This window comes from Tamandua tetradactyla, chromosome 6 (genome assembly GCF_023851605.1).
Source record: "Tamandua tetradactyla isolate mTamTet1 chromosome 6, mTamTet1.pri, whole genome shotgun sequence".
NCBI classification, from domain to species: domain Eukaryota; kingdom Metazoa; phylum Chordata; class Mammalia; order Pilosa; family Myrmecophagidae; genus Tamandua; species Tamandua tetradactyla.
Genome location: NC_135332.1, coordinates 74,461,602 through 74,489,364, shown reverse-complemented (window position 1 = coordinate 74,489,364; position 27,763 = coordinate 74,461,602). Strand labels below are relative to the sequence as shown.

General features: G+C 42.0%; 1 protein-coding gene and 1 pseudogene across 8 annotated transcripts in view; one reads left to right on the top strand and one right to left on the bottom strand.

Moving 5' to 3' along the window:
• Nucleotides 1-27,763, top strand: part of CCDC57 (coiled-coil domain containing 57) — a 185,889-nt gene that overhangs the window by 39,979 nt on the left and 118,147 nt on the right. For 7 of the 8 annotated variants that reach the window (XM_077166276.1, XM_077166275.1, XM_077166274.1 and 4 more), the window contains 2 exons: nt 296-453; nt 614-688. In XM_077166276.1, coding sequence (XP_077022391.1) covers nt 296-453; nt 614-688 — 233 coding nt within the window. The remainder of the gene's footprint in view (nt 1-295; nt 454-613; nt 689-27,763) is intronic. The other variant, XM_077166272.1, reaches the window with a different exon arrangement.
• LOC143685667 (monocarboxylate transporter 7 pseudogene) lies at nt 1,149-27,737 on the bottom strand (annotated as a pseudogene).

Here is a 27,763-nt window from a genome sequence, read left to right as displayed (position 1 = left end):
AGTTCCTCTGTCATGTGGCAAGGCATATCGTGACTTCTTCCTTCTCTTCTGGGTTCCACCAACCTTCAACTTCTTGCTTAGAGATGGGCTTGGATGCGTTTTGGACACCAGAATGGTGCCGGGACCTGACTTCAGTGGGTGTTGTCCCTGTCTTTGCCGTGAGAATTTGGGAACATTCTGTCTTATACTTGTGGGCTTTTACTTCTCTCTCCTGATCCCAACAGCATGGTCATAACTCACTCTCACTGTGCAGTTTGTTCTAATTCTAGTTTTTACTTTTCTTAATCTTTCAAAGGTTAAATTATTGAATAAAGAGCTTGAGTCCCTGAAGGAAGCTGGAGTGAAAGCAGCAGAATCTCTGCAGCAAGCAGAGAAGGCAAACCTGGAGTTGGTGCAGAAGGTTCAGTGCCGAGACCAGGAGCTGCAGGGCCTCACAGCCCTGAGCAGCGCCCGGTACGTGGGTCTCTGTCTTTGCCTTCTCTTCAGGATTCCCTCTGGCATCGCACAGGTTGGACTTTTAAGTCCAGGTGATTGTGTTTTTCTGGCTTATTCCAGGTTGGCCTTTCCTTGGGTCCCTTATCTGCTTTTCCCACCGATATTTGATTCTTTTTAGGATAAAGGACTTAGAGGGCAAACTTCACTCTCTGCAGCAGACTAGGAAAAAAGAAGAGGAAGTATTTAAGAGAAAGTGAGTACTTCTGGCTTCCAACAACTTGCAGCCTCTGTTGAGGGGTCCTGGAATGGGAGATAGCCCTGGTGTAGGGGCCAGGTTCGTGGTGCATGGGCACTGCCTGCTCACCGAAGTCAGCACTCTCTCCTGCAGACCCTCTGGTTTGGATCTGGTTTGCTGTTCTGTTCAGAGTTTTCTCAGTGATGTTGAGGTTTTTTAGTATGTATGTTTTTAAAAAGTTTCTTTAACTAGCAATGTTAGTGTGCTATAATGATTTTCCCTTTGGTGAAACAATCAGCTTTATCTTAAAAGATAAAAATTTAAAAATTACTGTGGCAAACTAATTTTGTGCTTGAGGACCTGAAATTCCCTAATTCAAAAGAGTCCTCCTTTACCTGGTGAAACAACTGTTTTTATAAGCCAGGGTGTGTGATGCAACCCTGGCAGTGCCTGGCGTGAGGGGCAGGGAGTGGTGGCCTCAGTGGCAGACTGGTCCCAGCCATGCCGCTTGAGAACCATGGCCCATGCTGAGATCTCGTGTGGTGAGGATGGGATAAAGGGCAGCCAGACAATGAAGGGGTGGACCCTGTGCACCCATGGGCAGCAAGCGCAGACCTGGTGGACACGGCGGACCTGCTGGCTGGAGTGGGCAGCCCGTGTCAGCTGCTTCTGCAAGGACCATTTCTTTTTTACTTTTCTGAAAAAATCCACTATGGCTGTATTTATAAGTATCTCTGATGCTTATGGAAATACACGTAGCAAACATAGATGAGACAGGTGAGTCATGGCGAGTGTCCTAGTTTGTTTTGTTGCCATGATGTCTGTGCAGCATCTGCAAATTGAGAAGAAAACCTTTTTAAAAACTGCATATTGGGCGGGCCGCGGTGGCTCAGCGGGCGGGGTGCTTGCCTGCTATGCCGGAGGGCCTCGGTTCGATTCCCGGCCCCAGCCCATGTGGCAGGGACGGAGAAACAGAATACAATGGAACAAGAAAATGTTTAAAAATGTTTCCCTTTCTTCCTTCCTTCCTTCCTTCTATCCTTCCTTCCTTCTCTCTGTCTTTCCTTAAAAAAAAAAAAAAAAAAAAAACTGCATATTGACTGCTTTTTAAAAATATAATTTCTTGATTTTTAATTGCAGTAAATATATATAGCATAAAAATTGTTTTGACCATTTTACGTGGATAATTCTTTGACAGTAAGCACATTGATAAGACTGTGTAACTTTCACCACTGTCTATGTCCAGATTATTTTCATCGTCCCAGCAGAAACTCAGGCTCGGTTAGTAAGGACTCCTCTTCCCCACACCCGTCACCCCTGGTCACCACCATTCTGCTTTCTAACTCGATGAATTTGTCTATTCTAAGTATCTCCTCGAAGAGAAATCCTACACTCATTGTCTTTTTGAGTCTGGCTGATTTCACTGGGCAGGATATCTACAAGGTTCGCCCATGTGGCAGCGCATGCCAGCACTTGTTCCTCACTGTCTTTTCCTGTATTCAGTTGCCTTTTTGTAGTATACCATTTTCATCCCCTTAAGTTGGTGGAACACTAATAACCTAATTCAACTAGTACCAAACTAGATCAGTAGTTTACAAACTTGTCTGCACCTGTGTATCTCCATCCCTCCCTCTTTATTTTGTAATTGTTTCAGATTACAGCTTTATACATTGTATGCTCAATAACATAGATTTAAAATGCTACTTTAAATATTCGCCATTAAATTATTTAGGGAAGGGAAAGCAGTTACAAACCAAAAGAATGATGATACAAGATTTTGTATTTGTCCATGTTGTTGCCTTTACCAGAGTTCTTTGTTTTTTCTTAGGTCTTTGAGTTACTGTCTAGTAACTTTTATTTCAGCCTGAAGGACTCCCTTTAGCATTCTTGTAGGGTAGGACTTCTGGTAATGAACTTTTTCAGCTTTTGTTAATCTGTAAATGTCTTGATTTCTCCTTCATTTTTTTAAAGGCAACTTGCTATTTATTATTTTGTTCCCTTTAAATATTGCTCATTGCCTTGAAACATATTAAAGAATCGTTATTATTTGGCCGTTTGGGAGAGTAACTTTACAAGATCAAGAAGTCTTCTTTGAGACTTTCAAAGGATTGCAGAAAGGCAGTAGAAATGCTGCACATGCTCAGATTTTATTTCTTTTGATTACTTTCCTCCTCTCCTAGAATAACTTAGTAATAAACAGTGTTTTAAATTAAAGATAATACAGTCAGTATTACTGAATAATTAAAAGACATTTTTGAATGCCATTCTGTGTTTTGATTTGAAACACTTGTGGTAATGACTGGCTATAAAAAGAAGTGATGGACATTTAGGCCAAAATGGCGGCTCAGTGAGGTGTGGGATTTAGTTCATCCTCCACAGCAGCTACTAAATAGCCAGGAGCATTACAGAACAACTGCAGGGGCCACGTCAGTGACCAGACACACAGCGTAACCCAGTCTGGACCAGTGGGACTGGCTGCACCGAGAACCGTGAGTTCCCCAAACCACGGTGGCCGGCGCTCCTCCCCCACAGGCTGCTTCCAAGGGGTGAAAGGAAAGAGACTGTATTAACAGCAGGGGCTGGGTGCAATGGAGCTCCAATTGTGGAATTAATTCACAAATTCTGACTGCTAAAAATAGGCCCCCAGCTCAGGTGAACCTTGAGTCAAAGTGGAGGTTGCTGATTTTTGCCCCTGCGCAGAGGGGGCAGGGCTGACACAAAAAGAAAAAAAAAGAAACAGATATATTTTTTTATTGAATAGCACATAATTGAAAGGGCCTGTGCCCTGAAGGAAAGGAGGGGCACATAGGATCTGAAGGTACACAAACCAACTTAAGCTCTTGATTGGCAAACCCAAGGAATAGGGGTCCTGCTCTGAAAAGGATTTTTCTTTTTCTTTTTTTTGTGGTTGTGTTTCTATGGCTTGACTGCCTTTGGATATAGCTGCAAAGCTTCTCAGGCTCCAACTGCCCCAGGAATAGGCAGAATTGGGCTTGTTTGAAAGCTTGTCTGGAGGTGGGGCCCAGCTCAGGTGGAATCCCTCCCTCAAGGAATTCAGACCCCTGGAATTCCCCTGGGTCTGGAAAAGTGAAGCGATTCAAGCCAGCCTACAGCCTCTCCTCTGTCTCCGCCACGCCCCAGCAGGGAGAGTCTGCTGAAGGTAAAGGAACTGCATCACCTTATACTGGTGGGACCTGCAGGCAGAAAAGTGCCACAAACTGGGCAAGATAGGAAAACCACAGAGTCCAGAGGTTTCATAGGAAAACGTTTTAATCTGTTGGGTCTCATCTCAAGGAAAACTGACACAGGTGACTCTCCTCCTGAGAGGAGGCCAGTTTGGTCTGGGAAAATCTGGCTGGAGTCTATAATACCTAAGTAGACTCTCCTAAGGGGGGTTGGGGTGGGGGAAGCCACCATACAGGCAGGGCAAGAAACAAGAAAACAAGAACTGAAAAATTCTGATCTCGTAAACAAAACCTAAGCTAGAGGTCTAGAATAAGCTGAACTGAATGTCAAAGAACAGATAGACAACAAATTCATCCAGCAAGAAACCCTAGGTAAAAAAAGTGAAAACAATCTCCAGAATAAACTAATTAAGGTAATTAAATGCCTAGATGCCAGCAAAAATAACGAATCACACTAGGAAAATTGAAGATATGGCCCAGTCAAAGGAACTAACCAACAATTCAAATGAGATACAGGAGTTGAAACAATTAATTCAGAATGTTTGAACAGACATGGAAAACCTCAGCTTCCCTGGTTATTAGGGAAATGCAAATCAAAACCACAACGAGTTATCTCACACCCACCAGAATGGCCATTACCAATAAAACAGAAAACAACAAGTGCTGGAGAGGATGTGGGGAAAGAGGCACACTTATCCACTGTTGGTGAGAATGTCAAATGGTGCAACCACTGTGGAAGGCAGTTTGGCAGTTCCTCAGGAAGCTAAGTATAGAATTGCCATATGACCTGGCAATACCATTGCTAGGTATCTACTCAGAGGATGTGAGGGCAAGGATACAAGTACGTTTGTACACCAATGTTCATAGCAGCATTATTTACAATTACCTAGAGATGGAAACAGCCAAAATATCCATCCACAGATGAGTGGCTAAACAAGCTGTCGTATATACATACAATGGAATATTATGCAGCTGTAAGACAGAATAAAGTTATGAAGTATGTAACAACATGGCTGGACCTTAAGGACATTATGCTGAGTGAGATTACCAGAAACAGAAGGTCAAATACTGTGTGGTCTCACTGATATGAACTGACATCAGTGAATAAACTTGGAGAATTTCAGTTGGTAACAGAGACCATCAGGAGATAGAAATAGGGTAGGATATTGGGTATTTGGAGCTGAAGGGATACAGCTTGTGCAACAGGACTGATTGTAAAAACTCAAATGGATGGTACAATACTACCTAGCTGTAATACAATAACGTTGGAACACTGAATGAAGCTGAATGTGAGAATGATAGAGGGAGGAAGCCTGGGGGCACAAATGAAATCAGAAAGAAAGGTGATAAAGACTGAAATGTATAATCTAGGAATGCCTTGAGTGCATAATGATAGTGGCTAAATGTACAAATTAAAAGATGTTTTTGCATGAGAAAGAACAAAGGAATGTCAGTACTGCAGGGTGTTGAAAATAGATGGTAATTAATATTTTAAAATTTTAACTTATGTGTGAGACTAAAGCAAAAAATGTTTATTTGGTACAAAATTTATATTTTGACTAGTGCAGTTTCTAATATAACTTATGTGGAAAGCTTGATTGAGCATCATAAGTACGTGGAACCTTGAGTAGGGCATAAGATTTTGTAGGTTTGTCCAGAGTGATGCTCTGATCAATCCCAGAAAGATTTGAACATTTGTTCAAATTTGAACAGATTTGTTCTAGTTTGTTAGCTGCTGGAATGCAATACACCAGAAACAGAATGGCTTTTAAAAAGGGGAATTTAATAAGTTGCTAGTTTACAGTTCTAAGGCTGAGAAAATGTCCCAATTAAAGCAAGTCTATAGAAATGTACAATCAAAGGTATCCAGGGAAAGATACCTTGGTTCAAGAAGGCTAATGAAGTTCAGGGTTTCTCTCTCAAGTGAGAAGGGCACATGGCGAACACAGAGTTTCTCTCTCATCTGGAAAGGCACATGGTGAAAACAGCGTCATCTGCTAGCTTCTTCTCTCCTGGTTTCCTGTTTCATGAACCTCCCTGGGAGGCATTTTCTTTCTTCATCTCCAAAGGTTGCTGGCTGGTGGACTCTGCTTCTTGTGGCTGTATCGTTCTCTGCTCTCTCAGAATCTCTTATTCCAAAGTGTTTCCTCTTTTATAAGACTCCAGAAATTTATCAAGACCCACCCAAATGGGTGGGGACATGTCACCTAATCCAGCTTAACAACCATACTTGATTAAATCACATCTCCAGGGAGATGATCTGATTACAGTTTCAAAACATACAGTATTGAATAGGGATTATTCTGCCTTTATGAAATGGGATTTAGATTAAAACGTGACTTTTCTAGGGGACATACATCCTTTCAAACCAGCACAAACAATAAGTAAAAACGTATTTGCAAAGTCCCCTTGGGAGAGTGGTGATAAAGGGGGAAAATTCAACTTCCACAAGTGGAGAATTCTTGATATTCTCACAAGCAATGGGAACAGCCAAAGCAGTTGGCTGAGCCCCCAATCCTGGGGTTTGTTCATATGAAGTTTAACCCCACAAAGGATGGGTTAAGCCTATTTGAAATTAGGCCCCAAGAGAATCTCTTTTGTAACTCAGATGTGGCCTCTCTCTCTCAGGCAACACAATAAGCAAATGCACTGTCCTCCCTCTCTCTATGTGGGACATGATGACTCCCAGGGGTGTGGACCTTCCTGACAATGTGGAATAGAAACCCTAGAATGAGCTGGTACTCAGCATCAAGGGATTGAGAAAACCTTCTTGACCAAAAGGGGGAAGAGTGAAATGAGACAAAATAAAGTATCAGTGCCTAAGAGATTTCAGAGAAGAGAGGTTATCCTGGAGGTTATTCTTACACATTAATTAGTGTCACCTAATTAGTCAAGATGTAGTGGAGAGGCTGGAGGGAACTGCCTGAAAAATGTAGAGCTGTGTTCCAGTAGCCATGTTTCTTGAAGATGATTGTATAATGATACAGCTTTCACAGTGTGACTGTGTGATTGTGAAAACCTTGTGTCCGATGCCCCTTTTATTGACAGACGAATAAAACACATGGAATAAAAATAAATAATAAGGGGAACAAATTTTAAAATACATTTAGTAAATTGAAATGCTGGTGATCAATGAAAGGGAGGGGTAAGGGGTATGGTATCAATGAATTTTTTTCTGTTTTCTTTTTATTTCTTTTTCTGAATTGATGCAAATGTTCTAAGAAATGATCATGATGATGAATATTTACCTATGTGATGATATTGTGAATTACTGATTATAAATGTAGAATAGAATGATCATATGTTAAGAATCTTTGTTGTTATATTTTTAAAAAATTAATTAAAAAGTGATAATCTTCACATTTATGAAGGTGCCATATATTTCTAGATTTCTGTTCATTAGTCAAATGTTTGATCTTAAACCATAGTTCATTTCCATGAAATATGTGGAAAATTAAGAGGCCATAATTTGCTAATGGGAACCTCAGTATTTTTTCAGAAGGGGCTTAAACAGTTTATTCATTTATTTTTAAAAATAAAGAAAAACCTGAAAAACGATTTAAGATTGTTTAAACAGGCAATTTCATTTTGATGACCTAGGCCAGTTGCTTCGTAAGAGAGTAGTTTATGACATGTGAGAGCACTGAAAACCAGTTTGCCAATTTGTGTCACAGTTTTAAAATTGGAATATGAACCAAAGAGTTCTTCTATGTATCTTTGTCTTGTTACTGAATACAACTGGATTTATATATGGAAGAGTATTTGGTAGTTTTGTTTTGGCTTTAAAAAGCAAAAAGGAAAACAAAAGAAAAGATAACCACATTGGTAGTTCTGTTCCCATATGCATTCCCTTTAAAATGTGGTTGTGAAGGTGGAGTCGAGTGCCTCTCTCTCTCCCCCATCTCATCCCACCCCGCCCCCAGTCAGCACGGGAGCTGATGGTATACGAAGGCATGTCATACTCCACTTTCATATGAATTCTGTGCTCAGTTTTCCTAAGATCCATTTCAAGAAAGTCTTCAGGTGGGTCTTTGTAAAACTTTCCTTTGCCGACTCTGCCGTGTTTCACCTGAACAGTGCTACTGACACTGTTACATGGCCTTGTTCCTTGGTCTTACTAGTGCAAGGCACATGGCTGCCAGCGCCATGCCGGCTGCACTGGAGAGGTAGGCTCTGCTGTGCATTTTACTTTGGTTGACCTGCAAGGGAAGGTCCAGGCAATCCTGATATACTCTGAATGAAGACATAGACTCTTCTGCAGGCATCTTCTCAATTCCCACTATGTCATCTTCCACTGACAGTGGGATGTGGGTGCCTCCCATTGTTCCAACAATAAAATCGAAAAATATGCTGCATGACATAAGACCCCAGAATTCTGTAGCAAAAGTAACGGGAAACAGAGCCACAGTCAATAAGATGACACAGATGAGCTCAATGTGGATCTTACCAGTGGGCTCCCTGGTGAGGACAACACCAGCTCAGGTTCTCCCCCAAACCTTTGCAGTTGCCATTGCAGATAAGATAGAAGCAGCATGGTCCTGTTCAACACCCAGACTGATGCCCAAAAGAATGATATTCTAGGAAGGGGCAAAGAATGTGTAACAAATGAAACTTCTATTTCAAAGCTGAGAAGTCCAACAACAGGGCTCTCTTTTCGCTTTGCTTGGAGCTGTTTGTCCTGAGGATCTGCTGCTTGTCAGCCTTCGGCTCCATTTCCAGGTTAGACTGACACACGTTTTTAGGTGAGGTATTTATTTCTACTCCTGAGTCCTGAAGTCTACTCAGGTGTGTATTTTCTCATTCTCAAGCATATATTGAGCTTCTTTCTGATCTCCTGAGGGGTTATCTTGGGTGACTCGGATACTCAGATGATGATTGGGCTCAGCAGCATTCCACAGATGATGGCTTAACTGTAGGAAGCCCAGGAAGAGGAGGCTGTGTCTCCAGACAGTGTTCTCCTTGAGAGCTGATTGCTGGTGCAAAAGTAGACACAGCGAAACATTCTCCTATAGAAGCAGCTGTAGTACCCACTGAGCATCTTTTGTCAAAGTACTGTGACAGAATGGTGACAGTTGGCATAAAGCTAAAGCAATATCCCCAACGAAAGATGATCCTGATACTGGTGTACAGGTGATGAATGGCCTGTGCAAAGGAGGCTAAGACCATTCCTGTGCTAATGAGAAGCCCCCTGACCATCAGCACTGCACAGTGGCCAAACCAGCTGCTCAGGGTTGTGGACAGAGGTGCTGTAAGTGTTAAAACAAATACACAGACCGATATTATCCATGAGATCCTGCTATTGGATTCACCAAAACTGTCCATTAAGTCAGTGAAGAAGACACCAAAGTATTTGATGATACCATAGGTAAAGACTTCAATGAAGGAAAAAGAAATATGTGATAAAGGGGGAAAATTCACTGCCACTGCTCAGCCCCATCTTCTGTCAGGCACTTGAGTATAAACATTGGCTCTGAAACAAATCTTCGCTTTCTTTTGGGGTCATTCTTAGTCTTCACTGGAAAGACTGATGCTATCCGAAACAGCTCTGTCAACTGGGAAGGCACCTGGCTGGCATGTGCTTTTCCTTTTTTCTGATTCCGTTGCTTCCAGTTTCTGATGCCAGTAGTTTTCTCTCTAAGCATCTGTGGACCTTCACTTAGCTGCTTTCGGACAAAACTCTTGGTTTCGTCTCTTAGTTTAGCATCTTCTGGAGCCAGAGATTTCTTCTCTTCAAGTTTCTGGCCATTTCCTTGAGTCCTTGCTTACACCTGGAGATATATCTCCAAATATCTAAGTTGGTGCTCTCTCTCTCTCTCTTTTTTTTTTTTTTGGTATTCTGTTTTGTTTGTTTGTTTGTTTGTTTGCATGAGCAAGCACCAGAAATCGAACCTGGGTCTCTGGCATGGCAGGTGAGAAGTCTGCCTGCTGAGCCACCATGGCCTGCCCTTTCTCCTTCATTTTTTTTTTTTTATTAATTAAAGAAAAAAAGAAATTAACACAACATTTAGAAATCATTCCATTCTACATATGCAATCAGTAATTCTTAACATCATCACATAGATGCATGATCATCATTTCTTAGTACATTTGGATCGATTTAGGAAAAGAACTAGCAAAACAACAGAAAAAGATATAGAATATTAATATAGAGAAAAAATAAAAATAATAATAGTAAAAAAAAAGAAAAAAGATAAACAAACAAACAAACAGACAAAAAAAAACCCTATAGCTCAGATGCAGCTTCATTCAGTGTTTTAACATGATTACTTTACAATTAGGTATTATTGTGCTGTCCATTTTTGAGTTTTTGTATCTAGTCCTGTTGCACAGTCTGTATCCCTTCAGCTCCAATTACCCATTATCTTACCCTGTTTCTAACTCCTGCTGGACTCTGTTACCAATGACATATTCCAAGTTTATTCTCGAATGTCGGTTCACATCAGTGGGACCATACAGTATTTGTCCTTTAGTTTTTGGCTAGACTCACTCAGCATAATGTTCTCTAGATCCATCTATGTTATTACATGCTTCATAAGTTTATTCTGTCTTAAAGCTGCATAATATTCCATCGTATGTATATATCACAGTTTGTTTAGCCACTCGTCTGTTGATGGACATTTTCGCTGTTTCCATCTCTTTGCAATTGTAAATAACGCTGCTATAAACATTGGTGTGCAAATGTCCGTTTGTGTCTTTGCCCTTATGTCCTCTGAGTAGATACCTAGCAATGGTATTGCTGGGTCGTATGGCAATTCTATATTCAGCTTTTTGAGGAACCGCCAAACTGCCTTCCACAGTGGTTGCACCCTTAGACATTCCCACCAACAGTGGATAAGTGTGCCTCTTTCTCCGCATCCTCTCCATCACTTGTCATTTTCTGTTTTGTTGATAATGGCCATTCTGGTGGGTGTGAGATGATACCTCATTGTGGTTTTGATTTGCATTTCTCTAATGGCCAGGGAAATGCAAATGGACAAAAGGCACTCTTCATGTGCCTTTTGGCCATTTGTATTTCCTCTTCTGAGAGGTATCTGTTCAAGTCTTTTTCCCATTTTGTAATTGGGTTGGCTGTCTTTTTGTTGTTGAGCTGGACAATCTCTTTATAAATTCTGGATACTAGACCTTTATCTGATATGTCATTTCCAAATATTGTCTCCCATTGTGTAGACTGTCTTTCTACTTTCTTGATGAAGTTCTTTGATGCACAAAAGTGTTTAATTTTGAGGAGCTCCCATTTATTTATTTCCTTCTTCAGTGCTCTTGCTTTAGGTTTAAGGTCCATAAAACCGCCTCCAATTGTAAGTTTCATAAGATATCTCCCTACATTTTCCTCTAACTGTTTTATGGTCTTAGACCTAATGTTTAGATCTTTGATCCATTTTGAGTTAACTTTTGTGTAGGGTGTGAGATACGGGTCTTCTTTCATTCTTTTGCATATGGATATCCAGTTCTCTAGGCACCATTTACTGAAGAGACTGTTCTGTCCCAGGTGAGTTGGCTTGACTGCCTTATCAAAGATCAAATGTCCATAGATGAGAGGGTCTATATCTGAGCACTCTATTCGATTCCATTGGTCGATATATCTATCTTTATGCCAATACCATGCTGTTTTGACCACTGTGGCTTCATAATATGCCTTAAAGTCAGGCAGTGCAAGACCTCCAGCTTCGTTTTTTTTCCTCAAGATGTTTTTAGCAATTCGGCGCACCCTGCACTTCCAGATAAATTTGCTTATTGGTTTTTCTATTTCTGAAAAATAAGTTGTTGGGATTTTGATTGGTATTGCATTGAATCTGTAAATCAATTTAGGTAGGATTGACATCTTAACTATATTTAGTCTTCCAGTCCATGAACACGGTATGCCCTTCCATCTATTTAGGTCTTCTGTGATTTCTTTTAACAGTTTTTTGTAGTTTTCTTTATATAGGTTTTTTGTCTCTTTAGTAAATTTATTCCTAGGTATTTTATTCTTTTAGTTGCGATTGTAAATGGGATTCGTTTCTTGATTTCCCCCTCCGCTTGTTCATTACTAGTGTATAGAAATGCTACAGATTTTTGAATGTTGATCTTGTAACCTGCTACTTTGCTGTACTCATTTATTAGCTCTAGTAGTTTTGTTGTGGATTTTTCCGGGTTTTCGACGTATAGCATCATATCATCTGCAAACAGTGATAGTTTTACTTCTTCCTTTCCAGTTTTGATGCTTTGTATTTCTTTTTCTTGTCTAATTGCTCTGGCTAGAACCTCCAACACAATGTTGAATAATAGTGGTGATAGTGGACATCCTTGTCTTGTTCCTGATCTTAGGGGGAAAGTTTTCAGTTTTTCCCCATTGAGGATGATATTAGCTGTGGGTTTTTCATATATTCCCTCTATCATTTTAGGGAAGTTCCCTTGTATTCCTATCTTTTGAAGTGTTTTCAACAGGAAAGGATGTTGAATCTTGTCAAATGCCTTCTCTGCATCAATTGAGATGATCATGTGATTTTTCTGCTTTGATTTGTTGATATGGTGTATTACATTAATTGATTTTCTTATGTTGAACCATCCTTTCATACCTGGGATGAATCCTACTTGGTCATGATGAATAATTCTTTTAATGTGTTGTTGGATACGATTTGCTAGAATTTTATTGAGGATTTTTGCATCTATATTCATTAGAGAGATTGGCCTGTAGTTTTCTTTTTTTGTAATATCTTTGCCTGGTTTTGGTATGAGGGTGATGTTGGCTTCATAGAATGAATTAGGTAGTTTTCCCTCCACTTCGATTTTTTTGAAGAGTTTGAGGAGAGTTGGTACTAATTCTTTCTGGAATGTTTGATAGAATTCACATGTGAAGTCGTTTGGTCCTGGACTTTTCTTTTTAGGAAGCTTTTGAATGACTGATTCAATTTCTTTACTTGTGATTGGTTTGTTGAGGTCATCTATTTCTTCTTGAGTCAGAGTTGGTTGTTCATGTCTTTCTAGGAACCCGTCCATTTCCTCTAAATTGTTGTATTTATTAGCGTAAAGTTGTTCATAGTATCCTGTTATTACCTCCTTTATTTCTGTGAGGTCAGTAGTTATGTCTCCTCTTCTATTTCTGATCTTATTTATTTGCATCCTCTCTCTTCTTCTTTTTGTCAGTCTTGCTGAGGGCCCATCAATCTTATTTATTTTCTCATAGAACCAACTTCTGGTCTTATTGATTTTCTCTATTGTTTTCATGTTTTCAATTTCATTTATTTCTGCTCTAATCTTTGTTATTTCTTTCCTTTTGCTTTCTTTGGGATTAGTTTGCTGTTCTTTCTCCAGTTCTTCCAAGTGGACAGTTAATTCCTGAATTTTTACCTTTTCTTCTTTTCTGATATAGGCATTTAGGGCAATAAATTTCCCTCTTACCACTGCTTTTGCTGCGTCCCATAAGTTTTAATATGTTGTGTTTTCGTTTTCCTTCGCCTCGAGGTATTTACTAATTTCTCTTGCAATTTCTTCTTTGACCCACTCGTTGTTTAAGAGTATGTTGTTGAGACTCCACGTATTTGTGATTTTTCTGGCACTCCACCTATTATTGATTTCCAACTTCATTCCTTTATGATCCGAGAAAGTGTTGTGTATGATTTCAATCTTTTTGAATTTGTTAAGACTTGCTTTGTGACCCAGCATATGGTCTATCTTTGAGAATGATCCATGAGCACTTGAGAAAAAGCTGTATCCTGCTGTTGTGGGATGTAATGTCCTATAAATGTCTGTTAAGTCTAGCTCATTTATAGTAATATTCAGATTCTCTATTTCTTTATTGATCCTCTGTCTAGATGTTCTGTCCATTGATGAGAGTGGTGAATTGAAGTCTCCAACTATTATGGTATATGTGTCTATTTCCCTTTTCAGTGTTTGCAGCGTATTCCTCACGTATTTAGGGGCATTCTGGTTCGGTGCATAAATATTTATGATTGTTATGTCTTCTTGTTTAATTGTTCCTTTTATTTGTAGATAGTGTCCTTCTTTGTCTCTTTTAACTGTTTTACATTTGAAGTCTAATTTGTTGGATATTAGTATAGCTACTCCTGCTCTTTTCTGGTTGTTATTTGCATGAAATATCTTTTCCCAACCTTTCACTTTCAACCTATGTTTATCTTTGGGTCTAAGATGTGTTTCCTGTAGACAGCATATGGAAGGATCCTATTTTTTAATCCATTCTGCCAGTCTATGTCTTTTGATTGGGGAATTCAATCCATTAACATTTAGTGTTATTACTGTTTGGATAATATTTTCCTCTAACATTTTGCCTTTTGTATTATGTACATCATATCTGATTTTCCTTCTTTCTACACTCTTCTCCATACCTCTCTCTTCTGTCTTTTCGTATCTGACTCTAGTGCTCCCTTTAGTATTTCTTGCAGAGCTGGTCTCTTGGTCACAAATTCTCTCAGTGACTTTTTGTCTGAAAATGTTTTAATTTCTCCCTCATTTTTGAAGGACAATTTTGCTGGATATAGAAGTCTTGGTTGGCCGTTTTTCTCTTTTAGTAATTTAAATATATCATCCCACTGTCTTCTAGCTTCCATGGTTTCTGCTGAGAAATCTACACATAGTCTTATTGGGGTTCCCTTGTATGTGATGGATTATTTTTCTCTTGCTGCTTTCAAGATCCTCTCTTTCTCTTTGACCTCTGACATTCTAACTTGTAAGTGTCTTGGAGAACGCCTTTTTGGGTCTATTCTCTTTGGGGTGCGCTGCACTTCTTGGATCTGTAATTTTAGGTCTTTCATAAGAGTTGCGAAATTTTCAGTGATAATTTCTTCCATTAGTTTTTCTCCTCCTTTTCCCTTCTCTTCACCTTCTGGGACACCCACAACACGTATATTTGTGCGGTTCATATTGTCCTTCAGTTCCCTGATCCCCTGTTCAAATTTGTCCATTGTTTTCCCTATAGTTTCTGTTTCTTTTTGGAATTCAGATATTCCATCCTCCAAATCACTAATTCTGTCTTCTGTCTCTTTAAATCTATCATTGTAGGTATCCATTGTTTTTTCCATCTTTTCTACTTTGTCCTTCACTTCCATAAGTTTTGTGATTTGTTTTTTCAGTTTTTCTATTTCTTCTTTTTGTTCAGCCCGTGTCTTCTTGATGTCCTCCCTCAATTTATCGATTTCGTTTTTGAAGAGGTTTTCCATTTCTGTTCGTATATTCAGCATTAGTTGTCTCAACTCCTGTATGTCATTTGAACTATTGGTTTGTTCCTTTGACTGGGCCATATTTTCAATTTTCTGTGCATGATCCGTTATCTTCTGCTGGCGTCTGGGCATTTAATCAGATTTCCCTGGGTGTTGGACCCAACGGGTTGAAATATTTTTCTGTGAAATCTCTGGGTTCTGTTTTTCTTATCCTGCCGTGGCACTCATTTGTCTGCGGGTCCCACCAGTAAAAGGTGCTGTGGGTCCTTTAACTTTGGAAAGCTCTCACCGTGGGGGAGGTTCGTCAGCCGAAGTGGCTTGGAGGAGTGCCAATCCGAATCTCCCAGCCGGCCCAGGGATCCGAACGCGGGGAGGGTCGCCGGCCGCCGCAGCCCGGGAGAGCGCCAGTCCGAATCTCCCAGCCAGCCCTGGGCGCCAAGCGTGGTGGGAGGGCGCCAGCCACTGCGGTCCGGGGGAGTGCACCGTTCCCAGCCGGACCGGGAAGCCACGTGTTTAGAAGGGACCCTGTTCACCGTATTCCGCGGCCTGGGGATCTCCGATCCAATTCTCCCAGCTGGTCTGGGGGGCTGCGCGTGGCGGGGGCGCCAGCCACCACGGCTTGAGGAGACTGCCTGTCCAATTCTCCCAGCCGGCCCGGGAAGGAGGGAGGGAGGGATTCTGGCCGCCTGCTGCCCCGGCCCGGGGAGGCCCGCGCCCCTTGGCAATCTCACCAGAGTGGGTTCTCCCAGCCTGTCAGCCGTTCCAGAATGGGGTACGCTGTCTTCTTGATCTCTGTCGTGGCTCCGGGAGGTGTTCTGTATCGTTTCTGCTCCCCTAGTAGCTGTTCTGGAGGAGGAACTAAGATCCGCGCGTCTTACTAAGCCGCCATCTTCACCGGAAGTCCCCTCTCCTTCATTTTTGAAGGATAGTGTATTAGTTAGGGTTCTCTAGAGAAACAGAATCAACAGGGAACACTTGCAAATATAAAATTTATGAAAGCGTCTCACGTGACCGTAGGAACGCAGAGTCCAAAATCCACAGGGCAGGCTGCGAAGCCGATGACTCCAATGGATGGCCTGGATGAACTCCACAGGAGAGGCTCACCAGCCAAAGCAGGAATGCAACCTGTCTCCTCTGAGTCCTCCTTAAAAGGCTTCCCATGATTGGATTTAGCATCACTAATTGAAGAAGACACTCCCCTTTGGCTGATTACAAATGGAATCAGCTGTGGATGTAGCTGACGTGATTATGACCTAATCCTATGAAATGTCCTCATTGCAACAGACAGGCCAGTGCTTGCCCAATCAGATGAACAGGTACCACAACTTGGCCAAGTTGACACCTGTCCCTAACCATGACAGTCCACCCATTTTATATATATATATATATATATAAATATATAAATATATAAATATATTATAAATATATATATATATATACATCACCTTAGACCATACTTAATTTCCAAATGAAAACAAATAAGCACACATTTTTTCTTTTACCTGACAATACTCAACTGTCCTGCATATAACTGGAAACACATTAAATCTCTTCCAGAATAGTGTGCAAATCCTTGGGTAACATTCATTCTTAAACTTGATATCTTACAACTTAAATAGTATAACACAAACAAAACAGCATTACAGTCCTCGTTTCTGTAACTGATCATGTGGTCGAAGTTCATATTTATCACTACCTTCTTCCACTACCCATTCCATGTTCCCTTTCCCCTCAGCAAGCACTTCAGCTGGCTGTGGTTCTTTGCCTGGTGGGGTGACCCAAACCTTCATTCCTGAAGTCTCAGAGCCATTAGTGGTCCTGCCTGGATTGTGTTGTTGCAGTTTTCCATTGATTTTAATCACAGGGCATGGTAGTACTAATAGACGCCCCAGGGGATCTCCTATATTCCAAGAAAACTCTTCTTTACCTCCATTATGTAGTTGCAGTCCTACTTCCTTCTGATAGTCAGGGTCAATTACCCCAGACAATAATGTAATCCCCTTCTTGGTGTGTTGATCCAGAGGCATAAGTAGCCCAAAAGTGGCCAGGTGGCAATCTTAACTTCCAGTTCAGTGGTATCACTGTTGTTTCTCCTGGAGAAAGCACACCCCGTTTTGGAACTAAAACCTGTAGACCAGCAGAACTCAGGGTAGCAGGGACAGGAAGCAAAAATTTTCCTAGTGGCTCACTAGGAGTAATAGTGAGTGGCACCACACCCATTTCCACCCCTTGGTTCCTGGACCCATGGATCCTGGCTATGGGAGAAACAGCACCATACAGTGGACACTGATTCAGAGCATACACAGCTTCCTGGAGAACATTACCCCAGCCTTTCAAGTTTTTGCCACCTAGTTGGCACCGTAATTCAGTTTTCAAAAGGCCATTCCACCGTTCTATCAATCCAGCAGCTTCTGGATGATGGGGAACATGGTAAGACCAGAGAATTCCATGAGCATGTGCCCATTCCCGCACTTCATTTGCTGTGAAGTGTGTTCCTTGATCCGAAGCAATGCTATGTGGAATACCATGACGATGGATAAGGCATTCTGTAAGCCCGCGGATAGTAGTTTTGGCAGAAGCATTGCGTGCAGGGAAAGCAAACCCATATCCAGAGTATGTGTCTATTCCAGTTAGAACAAATCGCTGCCCCTTCCATGAAGGGAGTGGTCCAATGTAATCAACCTGCCACCATGTAGCTGGCTGGTCACCTCGAGGAATGGTGCCATATCGGGGGCTGAGTGTGGGTCTCTGCTGCTGGCAGATTGGGCACTCAGCAGTGACTGTAGCCAGGTCAGCCTTGGTGAGTGGGAGTCCATGTTGCTGAGCCCATGCATAACCTCCATCCCTACCACCATGACCACTTTGTTCATGAGCCCATTGGGCAATAACAGGAGTTGCTGGGGAAAGAGGCTGACTGGTATCCATAGAACGGGTCATCTTATCCACTTGATTATTAAAATCTTCGTCTGCTGAAGTCACCCTCTGGTGTGCATTCACCACCAGAAACAAATATCTTCATGTTTTTAGCCCACTCAGAAAGGTCTATCCACATACTTCTTCCCCAGACCTCTTTGTCACCAATTTTCCAATTATGGTCTTTCCAAGTCCCTGACCATCCAGCCAAACCATTAGCAACAGCCCATGAGTCAGTATACAAACGCACCTCTGGCCAGTTTTCCTTCCAAGCAAAATGAACAACCAGGTGCACTGCTCGAAGTTCTGCCCACTGGGAGGATTTCCCCTCACCACTGTCCTTCAAGGACACCCCAGAAAGGGGTTGTAATGCTGCAGCTGTCCACTTTCGGGTGGTACCTGCATATCGTGCTGAACCATCTGTAAACCAGGCCCGAATTTTCTCTTCCTCAGTCAATTCACTGTAAGGAACACCCCAAGAGGCCATAGCTCTGGTCTGGGAAAGAGAAGGTAATGTGGCAGCAGGAGTGGAAACCATGGGCATTTGTGCCACTTCTTCATGTAACTTACTTGTGCCTTCAGGACCTGCTCTGGCTCTATCTCGTATATACCATTTCCACTTTACAATAGAATGCTGCTGTGCACGCCCAACTTTATGGCTTGGTGGGTCAGACAACACCCAACTCATGATAGGCAACTCAGGTCTCATGGTAACTTGGTGGCCCATGGTTAAGCATTCAGTCTCTACTAAGGCCCAGTAGCAGGCCAAAAGCTGTTTCTCAAAAGGAGAGTAGTTATCTGCAGCAGATGGTAAGGCTTTGCTCCAAAATCCTAAGGGTCTGCGTTGTGATTCTCCTATAGGGGCCTGCCAAAGGCTCCAGACAGCATCTCTATTTGCCACTGACACTTCCAGCACCATTGGATCTGCTGGATCATATGGCCCAAGTGGCAGAGCAGCTTGCACAGCAGCCTGGACCTGTCGCAGAGCCTCCTCTTGTTCAGGTCCCCACTCAAAATTAGCAGCTTTTCTGGTCACTCGATAAATGGGCCGGAGTAGCACACCCAAATGAGGAATATGTTGTCGCCAAAATCCAAAAAGACCAACTAGGCGTTGTGCCTCTTTTTTGGATGTGGGAGGGGCCAGATGCAGCAATTTATCCTTCACCTTAGAAGGGATATCTCGACATGCCCCACACCACTGGACACCTAGAAATTTTACTGAGGTGGAAGGCCCCTGTATTTTTGTTGGATTTATCTCCCATCCTCTGACACGCAAATGCCTTACCAGTAAATCTAGAGTAGTTGCTACTTCTTGCTCACTAGGTCCAATCAACATGATATCATCAATAGAATGGACCAGTGTGATGTCTTGTGGGAGGGAGAAACGATCAAGGTCTCTGCGAACAAGATTATGACATAGGGCTGGAGAGTTGATATACCCCTGAGGTAGGACAGTGAAAGTATATTGCTGACCTTGCCAGCTGAAATCAAACTGTTTATGGTGGTCCTTACTAATAGCTATTGAGAAAAAAGCATTTCCCAAATCAATAGCTGCATACCAGGTACCAGGGGATGTATTGATTTGCTCAAGCAATGATACTACATCTGGAACAGCAGCTGCAATTGGAGTTACCACCTGGTTGAGTTTACGATAATCCACTGTCATTCTCCAAGACCCATCTGTTTTCTGCACAGGCCAAATAGGAGAATTGAATGGGGATGTGGTGGGAATCACCACCCCTGCATCTTTCAAGTCCTTAAGAGTGACAGTAATCTCTGCAATCCCTCCAGGAATACGGTATTGCTTTTGATTTACTATTTTGCTTGGTAGGGGCAGTTCTAGTGGCTTCCACTTGGCCTTTCCCACCATAATAGCCCTCACTGCACGAGTTAGAGAACCAACGTGGGGATTCTGCCAGTTGCTCAGTATGTCTATGCCAATTATACATTCTGGAACTGGGGAAATAACTACAGGATGGGTCCGGGGGCCCACTGGACCCACTGTGAGACGGACCTGAGCTAAAACTCCATTGATCACCTGGCCTCCATAAGCCCCCACTCTGACTGGTGGTCCAGAGTGACGTTTTGGGTCCCCTGGAATTAATGTCACTTCTGAACCAGTGTCTAATAATCCCCGAAATATCTGATCATTTCCTTTTCCCCAATGCACAGTTACCCTGGTAAAAGGCCGTCGGTCTCCTTGGGGAAGACTTAGAGGAAGGTCAACAGTATAAATTTGTGGCAGTGTAACAGGTTTCTTCCCCATAGGGACCTGGCCTCCCCTTCATTCAAGAGGCTCAGGGTCTGTGAACTGTTTCAAGTCTGGAAATTGATTAAGGGGCCGTGACTCTGTGTTTTTGTAATTCAGGTTAGACTTCTGTTCCCTTGACCTAGAACTCTTTTGTTTATACAGCTCCAACAAGAATTTAGTAGACTGCCCTTCTATTGTATTTCTGGGCACCCCATGATTTACTAGCCAATGCCACAAATCTCTGCGTGTCATATAATTTTGATGCCTCCTTTGAGTTTGTTGTCTATTATAATACCCGCGTCTACCCTGTCTTCGGTGATTAAGTGCTGCCACCTGGCTTCTGCCAACTCGGGATCCTGTCATCCCCATTGTGTTTAAGGATTCCAGCTCAGTGACAGCAGTTCCTACAGTAATATGTGACCTACAGAGAAGTGCAACCACAGAGCTCTTGAGGGATGATGGTGCTAGTCTCACAAACTTATTTCTCACTGTTCTGGTAAAAGGTGCATCTTCTGGACATTCCTGGGGTGTAAGAGCAGGCTTTGCATGATAAATCCACTCTAACATCCCAATCTCTCTAAGCCTCTGGATCCCCTCATCTACATTATACCAGGGCAGTTCTGGCATTTCAACCTCAGGTAATGTTGGCCACCTTTTGATCCATGTTTCAACCAACCACCCAAACAAGCTGTTAACACCTTTTCTAACTGCTCTAGCTATAACATTGAATGCAGAATCTCTGCTTAGTGGGCCCATATCAATAAATTCAGCCTGATCCAGCCTTATATTCCTCCCACCATTATCCCACACTCTTAAAATCCATTGCCACACATATTCCCCTGATTTCTGTCTATATAAATTGGAAAACTCACACAGTTCTTTTGGAGTATAACGTACCTCCTCATGTGTGATACTTTGTACCTCACCTTTAGGGGCCTGTTGGGACTTTAGTCTAGTTATAGGTCTAGAAGAAATGAGGGGTGGTGGGGGTGGGTCATGAAAAGAATTAGAAATATCTTCCAAGCCATTTGCTTCAGGGCTTTCATTTGCAGTTTCATCTGGTGAAACAGGATTAATAACTCTAGGGCTAATCCCTTCAGGAGGAGGTTGGGTGGCCAATTCCTCAAGGCAGGCTGGAGGTGGGGCGGCTATGTCCTCAGGGCAGACTATTACAGGGTTATCTAAAGAAGGCTCAGCATGGTCTAGGGTTTCAACCTCACCCCCAACATCATTATCAATCCATATGTCACCATCCCATTTTTCAGGGTCCCACTCCTTTCCAATCAATGCCCTCACTTTAACGGCAGACACCATGCAAGACTGAGATTTCAGTTTACGTTGTAAAGTTGCTACTCTAACAATAAGATTCTGAGTCTGATTTTCAGAGATCTCAAGTCTACGGCTATAGGAAATAAAATTTTCCTTCAGGATACTCATAGAAACCTCTACATCTTTCAGACGGCACTTAAGCTTCTTGTTTGAAGCCTTAAGCCCATCCCTTTCACCCTTTAATGTAGACAGTGTATCTAACAACAACCAACCAACATCTCTATAACTCTTATTTCTACAAAACTCTGTAAAGGTGTCAAAAACATTATCCCCCAGAGTCTGGCTTCGTACAAGTGAAGCATTAGGAGAATCGAATGATGATATTTTGACTATCTCCTTTGCCAACTCAGTCCATGGATTGGGAGTGTCATTCTGATTACGGGAATCAGAGTCCTTAGTGTCTCTGAGCCCAGTCAGAGTAGAAAACCATTCATAAAAACCTATTTTTAAGATTCTGTTCCTTAAGAACCACTCCTGGTACCAAGATGTATTAGTTAGGGTTCTCTAGAGAAACAGAATCAACAGGGAACACTTGCAAATATAAAATTTATGAAAGCGTCTCACGTGACCGTAGGAACGCAGAGTCCAAAATCCACAGGGCAGGCTGCGAAGCCGATGACTCCAATGGATGGCCTGGATGAACTCCACAGGAGAGGCTCACCAGCCAAAGCAGGAATGCAACCTGTCTCCTCTGAGTCCTCCTTAAAAGGCTTCCCATGATTGGATTTAGCATCACTAATTGAAGAAGACATTCCCCTTTGGCTGATTACAAATGGAATCAGCTGTGGATGTAGCTGACGTGATTATGACCTAATCCTATGAAATGTCCTCATTGCAACAGACAGGCCAGCGCTTGCCCAATCAGATGAACAGGTACCACAACTTGGCCAAATTGACACCTGTCCCTAACCATGACAGATAGTTTTGCCAGATACAGAATTCTTGTTGGCAATTGTTTTCTTTAAGGACTTTAAATATGTCTTCCCTCTGTCTTTTGGCCTCCATGGTTTCTGATGAGAAGTCCACTCATAATCTTAGTGGGAATTGCTTACATGTGACAACTCACTTCTCCCTTGCTGCTTTCAAAATCCTTTGTCTTCAGATTTTGACAATTTCACTATCATATGTTCTGGTGTGGTTTTCTTAGTCTATCCTGCTTGGAGTTCATTGACCTTCTGGATGTGTATATCATGTTTTTCATCAGTTTTGGGAGTTTTCAGCCATTACTTCTTAAAATACTTGTTGTGCCTCTTTCTCTCTGTCTTATATTTCTGGGATGAAATGTGTATTTTTTGGTTTGCTTGCTGGTGTCCCAGGGCCCCCCCAGGCTCTGTTCAGTTTTTTCCATTATTTTCTCTTTATGCTCTTTGTACTTGATCATTTCAATTGTCTTCAAGTTGCTGATGATTTTCCTGCCTGTTCAAATTCTACTGTTGAATCCATCAAATGAGTTTTTCATTTCAATTGCTCCGAAATTTCCTTTTGGGTCTTTTAAATAATTTCTACCTCTATTTTATTCAAACGTTTTTCTAATTTCCTTTAGTTCTTTGTAAATGATTTCTTTAGTTCATTGAACACGTTCAAGACAATCGATTTGAAGTCTAGTATATGAGCTTCCTCAGTGTTGTTTCTGGCAGATTCTTTATTTTCAGTGAATGGACATATGTTCCTATTTCTTTGTGTTTTTTTTTTTTTTTTTTTGTAATTTTATTTGGAGAACTGGACAGTCAGTATTATTTTGTTATAATCTAGGAGTCTCATTCTTCCCCCTGAGACTGCTAGGGTTTGTTGTTGAAGGTTGGAGCCATTGTTTTGTGACTTTTCTAAACTACTTTTCTCCCAAATGGGAAATGAATAGAGAAAAGAAAATACATACTGCCGCTTTAAGACTCTTCTGCTGTTTTTGCGAGAAAGGGTTCAGAACATTGGCCCCTCTAGCATGTGAAGGGGTTGATCAAAAGTACCTCCAAAAGCCCCATCCCCCCCAGGTTTTGGAGGATGAGTTCCTTACTGCCCATCCTAATACCAGCAGGGTACCCCAGGAGCCTGGGCTGAGTGTCCCCCACTGCCTGCCCAGAGGCTGGTGGTGGCAGTGGTGGCCACTGCAGAGGATAAAGGGCACTGTATTTAGCAAAGTTCACCCGCCTCTTCCTCCAGTTTTTCTAAGATGCTGTAAGGGTTCTACTGGACCCCAATCCCAAAGTAGCGACTCAGATCTTCCTGCCAATTAGGTAGTGGTTTTGGTGGAGGGATTGACTCCTAGAGGTTCCTACTCCCCCGTCTTGCCACAGTCAGCCTCCTTGACTTTTAGAAAATGCTGTTAAACCCCTGTCTAGGTTTCTGTTGGTAGTAAAGCAGGGGAGTGCCCTCTGCAGGCATGAAGCTTGCTCCTGCATGCAGTACAAGGCCCATCAAGGGGGGGGCCGCACTCCCATGCCCTTGATGGGGCTGAGGCTGAGGGTGCCACTTGGACCTGGCCTCACAATGGTGCTGCAGCCCCATGCCAGACACACCAGCACCTTTTCCCCGTGGGCCCTGAGTGTGGTCGCAGATATTTTCCCCGTGGGCCCTGAGAGCATTGCCCAAGGCTCCTCTTCATTGTGTGGTTACATCTACGTTAAGAATTTTTCGTCTTAAATTTAAATGGTTGAAAATGAATGTAATTTCCAACATCTTATGAATGTTAACATTAAAGAACGATACTGTCTAATTACTCTTAAGTGTGTCTAGTGTAGCCTGAGTTCCAGGCCTCCTGACACTTAAACTTAGTCGCTCCCATCTGTCTCTGAGCTCCACTCCTGACAGTTCTATCTGAATGTCTAGTACATATGTATACATTTTTTCAAATGTAATATATATATATATATATATATATATATATATATATATATATATTTTTTTTTTTTTTTGCATGGGCAGGCACCAGGACTTGAACCTGGGTCTCCAGCATGGCAGGTGAGAACTCTGCCTGCTGATCCTCTGTGGCCTACCCCAAATGTAATATATTTTTGTACTTCAAAAATTTTCAAACCAGTCACCTAAAATATCTCTCTGTAACAATAAACTCAGAATAATGAAATTTGCTAGGGTTACAAGACTTTACATATCCAGAAAGATTTTTAAATTGAGGTTTGCAATAATTGTTAGTCCTTTACAAAGTGTAAAGTTTGTAATAATTGTTAGTGCACACTTTACAAAGCAATGTAAAGTTCCATAGCTATTGAATAAAGTGTGAACTGCCCTGGGAGCCCCTGAGTGGGATCAGTGGCCTTGGCCCACCTCCGTTCACATGTCTAGAGGAGGCCCAGCTCAGTGCCCTCCCTGGGGTAGCGCTCTTGTACTTTGAACTCCTACTAGACTGTATGCCCCAAACCACCTGTGAACCCCCCCCAAAACCATTGAAGTCACGCATCGATTTTGTTAGCTGGACCCTCCCACTCTGATGGCAGAGAACCAGAAGTTACCTGCCTTGCAGAAGGATTTGCAGCCTGTTACCAGAGTATTTCATTGTCTCAGTTCCTGGATGGTTTAGAGAAAGGTCTTTACCAGGATTGATTACATAACTACTGAATACTCCTGATATTTTTCTACTTATAGGCTCCCAGTAAACCCAATATACTAAAAAAAAAAAAAAACCCAATATACTCAAAATATACTCAAATAATCAAAATATTGTAAACATCGGGATCCTTTTGCTGACATATTTTTAAAAGAAAATTCTTTTATCTTGTCATAAGCTTTACAGTTTTCCCCCCTAGAGCCTTGAACCTGAAGGTTTAGTTTTAGCTTATGGAAAATATTCAGAGATGAACTAAGTGGTAAAGCCCATCCTGGTTATTAAACCAATTAGCCTGGTCATACTTGCTTTGCAAGAGAAAGTCTGCCTTCATTTTTCAGTTCAGTTAAGCACCTTTGTGTGTGTTTGGAGGAATATCATAAAAACATTGAGGCGTAAAGTATGGAACACCTTGTAAAATGAATTACTTAATCAGTCCAGCTGAGAATCATTCAGTGGTAATATCATCACACATTTTATAACAAGCTATTAGAGCACAAATGCATCTATCTGCTGCATCCCATAGCTTGCTTTATATTACTCAGTGTCCTGTCAGCTAGAGTGGTGTTTATTTATGGGCTATTGGTAAGTATGAATGTATCCGTGCCTTGAAGCTGGATATATGGTGTTCTGGTTTGCTAGCTGCCGGAATGCAATATACCAGAAATGGAATGGCCTTTAAAAGGGGGAATTTAATGAGTTGCTGGTTTACAGTTCTAAGGCCGAGAAAATGTCCCAGTTAAAGGAAGTCTATAGAAATGTCCAATCTAAGGCATCCAGGGAGAGATACCTTGGTTCAAGAAGGCCGATGAAGTTCAGGGTTTCTCTCTCAAGTGGAATAGCACATGGCAAGCACAGACAGGGCTTCTCTCTCTCATCTGGAAGGGCACATGGTAAACACAGCATCATCTGCTAGCTTCTTCTCCTGGCTTCCGGTTTCATGAAGCTCCCTGGGAGGCGTTTTCGCTGGCTGGTGGACTCTCTGCTTCGTAGTGTTGCAGCATTCTCTGCTCTCTCCGAATCTCTTTCTCCAAAATGTTTCCTCTTTTACAGGACTCCAGAAAATCAATCAAGACCCCCCAAATTGGTGGAGACATGTCATCATCTAATCCCGTACTGTGCATCCAGGGAGATGATCTGATTACAGTTTTAAATATATAGTATTGAATAGGGATTATTCTACCTTTACGAAATGGGATTTATATTAAAACATGGCTTTTCTTAGGGGGCATACTTCCTTTCAAACCAGCACATATGGCTTTCAAAATTAAATGACAATCTCGTAATGCAATTCAGAAATAATTCCATCAAGTTCATCATGATCAAACTTTTCCTAAGATTTAAGGAAAGATGAAGGTATACACTGCAAAACTAATATGTACAACTAGCATATATTTAGTTTTTGCTAATAGAAGGTAGAAAATATTAAAAGTTACTATGTGAATGAGATGAGAATTGATTGTAATCAGAATAAAGACCACATCGTGTGACGATAAAACCAGTTTTAAATATCTCATTGAACAATGTACATGAATTTTAAAGATAACATGTAAAATTATAAGTATTTTTAACTCTTCTCTTTATTGAAATCAAATAAAATAAAGGCATGAAAAGTCGTGAACATCATCATCAGGACATCAAGCTCATAATAGCAGGGTATGACGGGGCATAGCACACAGTAGTATAAATACTGTAGTATGACATGCACACTGTAACTTGGTGTGATGTGCTAGAATATAATATGGCACAGTCTATGTCATCCAATATGGTATAATATATATAGCCTAACGCGTGGTATAACACTGTCACATATCATACTGTTCTAGTTTTCAGGCTGCTCAAAATCTGGAATTCTGGGGCTGGCTGCTGGATCCTGGGCTCCTCTATCACATGTCAGGGCATATGGTGGCTTTCCCAGCCTCTCCCTCCCCTTCTGGCTTCAATTGATGTTCTGCTTCTGGCTGCTTCTTCTGTGGCTTTCTCTCTATATGTGAATTTCATCCTGCTTATAACTGACAGAGCTTCATCCAGAGGTCCTATTTACAATGGGTTCACACCCACAAGAATGGAGTAGGTTTAAGAGCATGTTTTTCTGAGGCATGCAGTTTTCCGGACTGTCACATAGACAGTATAACGTGAACTGTACAGAATCGTGTAGCATGTGTGGTCTGACATGCCTAGCATAATGAATGTAGTCTAATATACTCCAGTGCATCACGCACAGTACATACTGTGCCTCCTCTAGTATAGTATACATGAATGGCACAGTATAGCATGCACGGTGCCCCTGGTGTGATGCATGTGGTATGCTCTGCGTGAAATAGCCTGCATAACAGTGTAGTGTGGCAGCATGGCAAAATAGACGCTTAGTCTGATGACAGAAATTCCTCAGTCTTTGGCACCTTCAGAGAAGGACATGGTTGCCTGAGTGGCTGAGAACCTCCCTGTTGGTGGAACTGACTTTCACACTAGCCCAGCCCTTCTGCTTCCTCGTGTCCATCCAGAGCACAGGTGGAGGGGCCAGCAGTATTAGAATGCTGCTCCAGGCACCTCCTCTTGGAGTCTCTAACATGGGGCCATGGCACAGGGAGGGCAGTGCCAGGTGGCCGGAATCTGAGAATGGCTGGATCACCATGCACAGCAGGCGTGGGCTGCCTGGGAGATGGGCTGAGGCCATGGGGGAGGGCAGGATTCAAGGGTCTC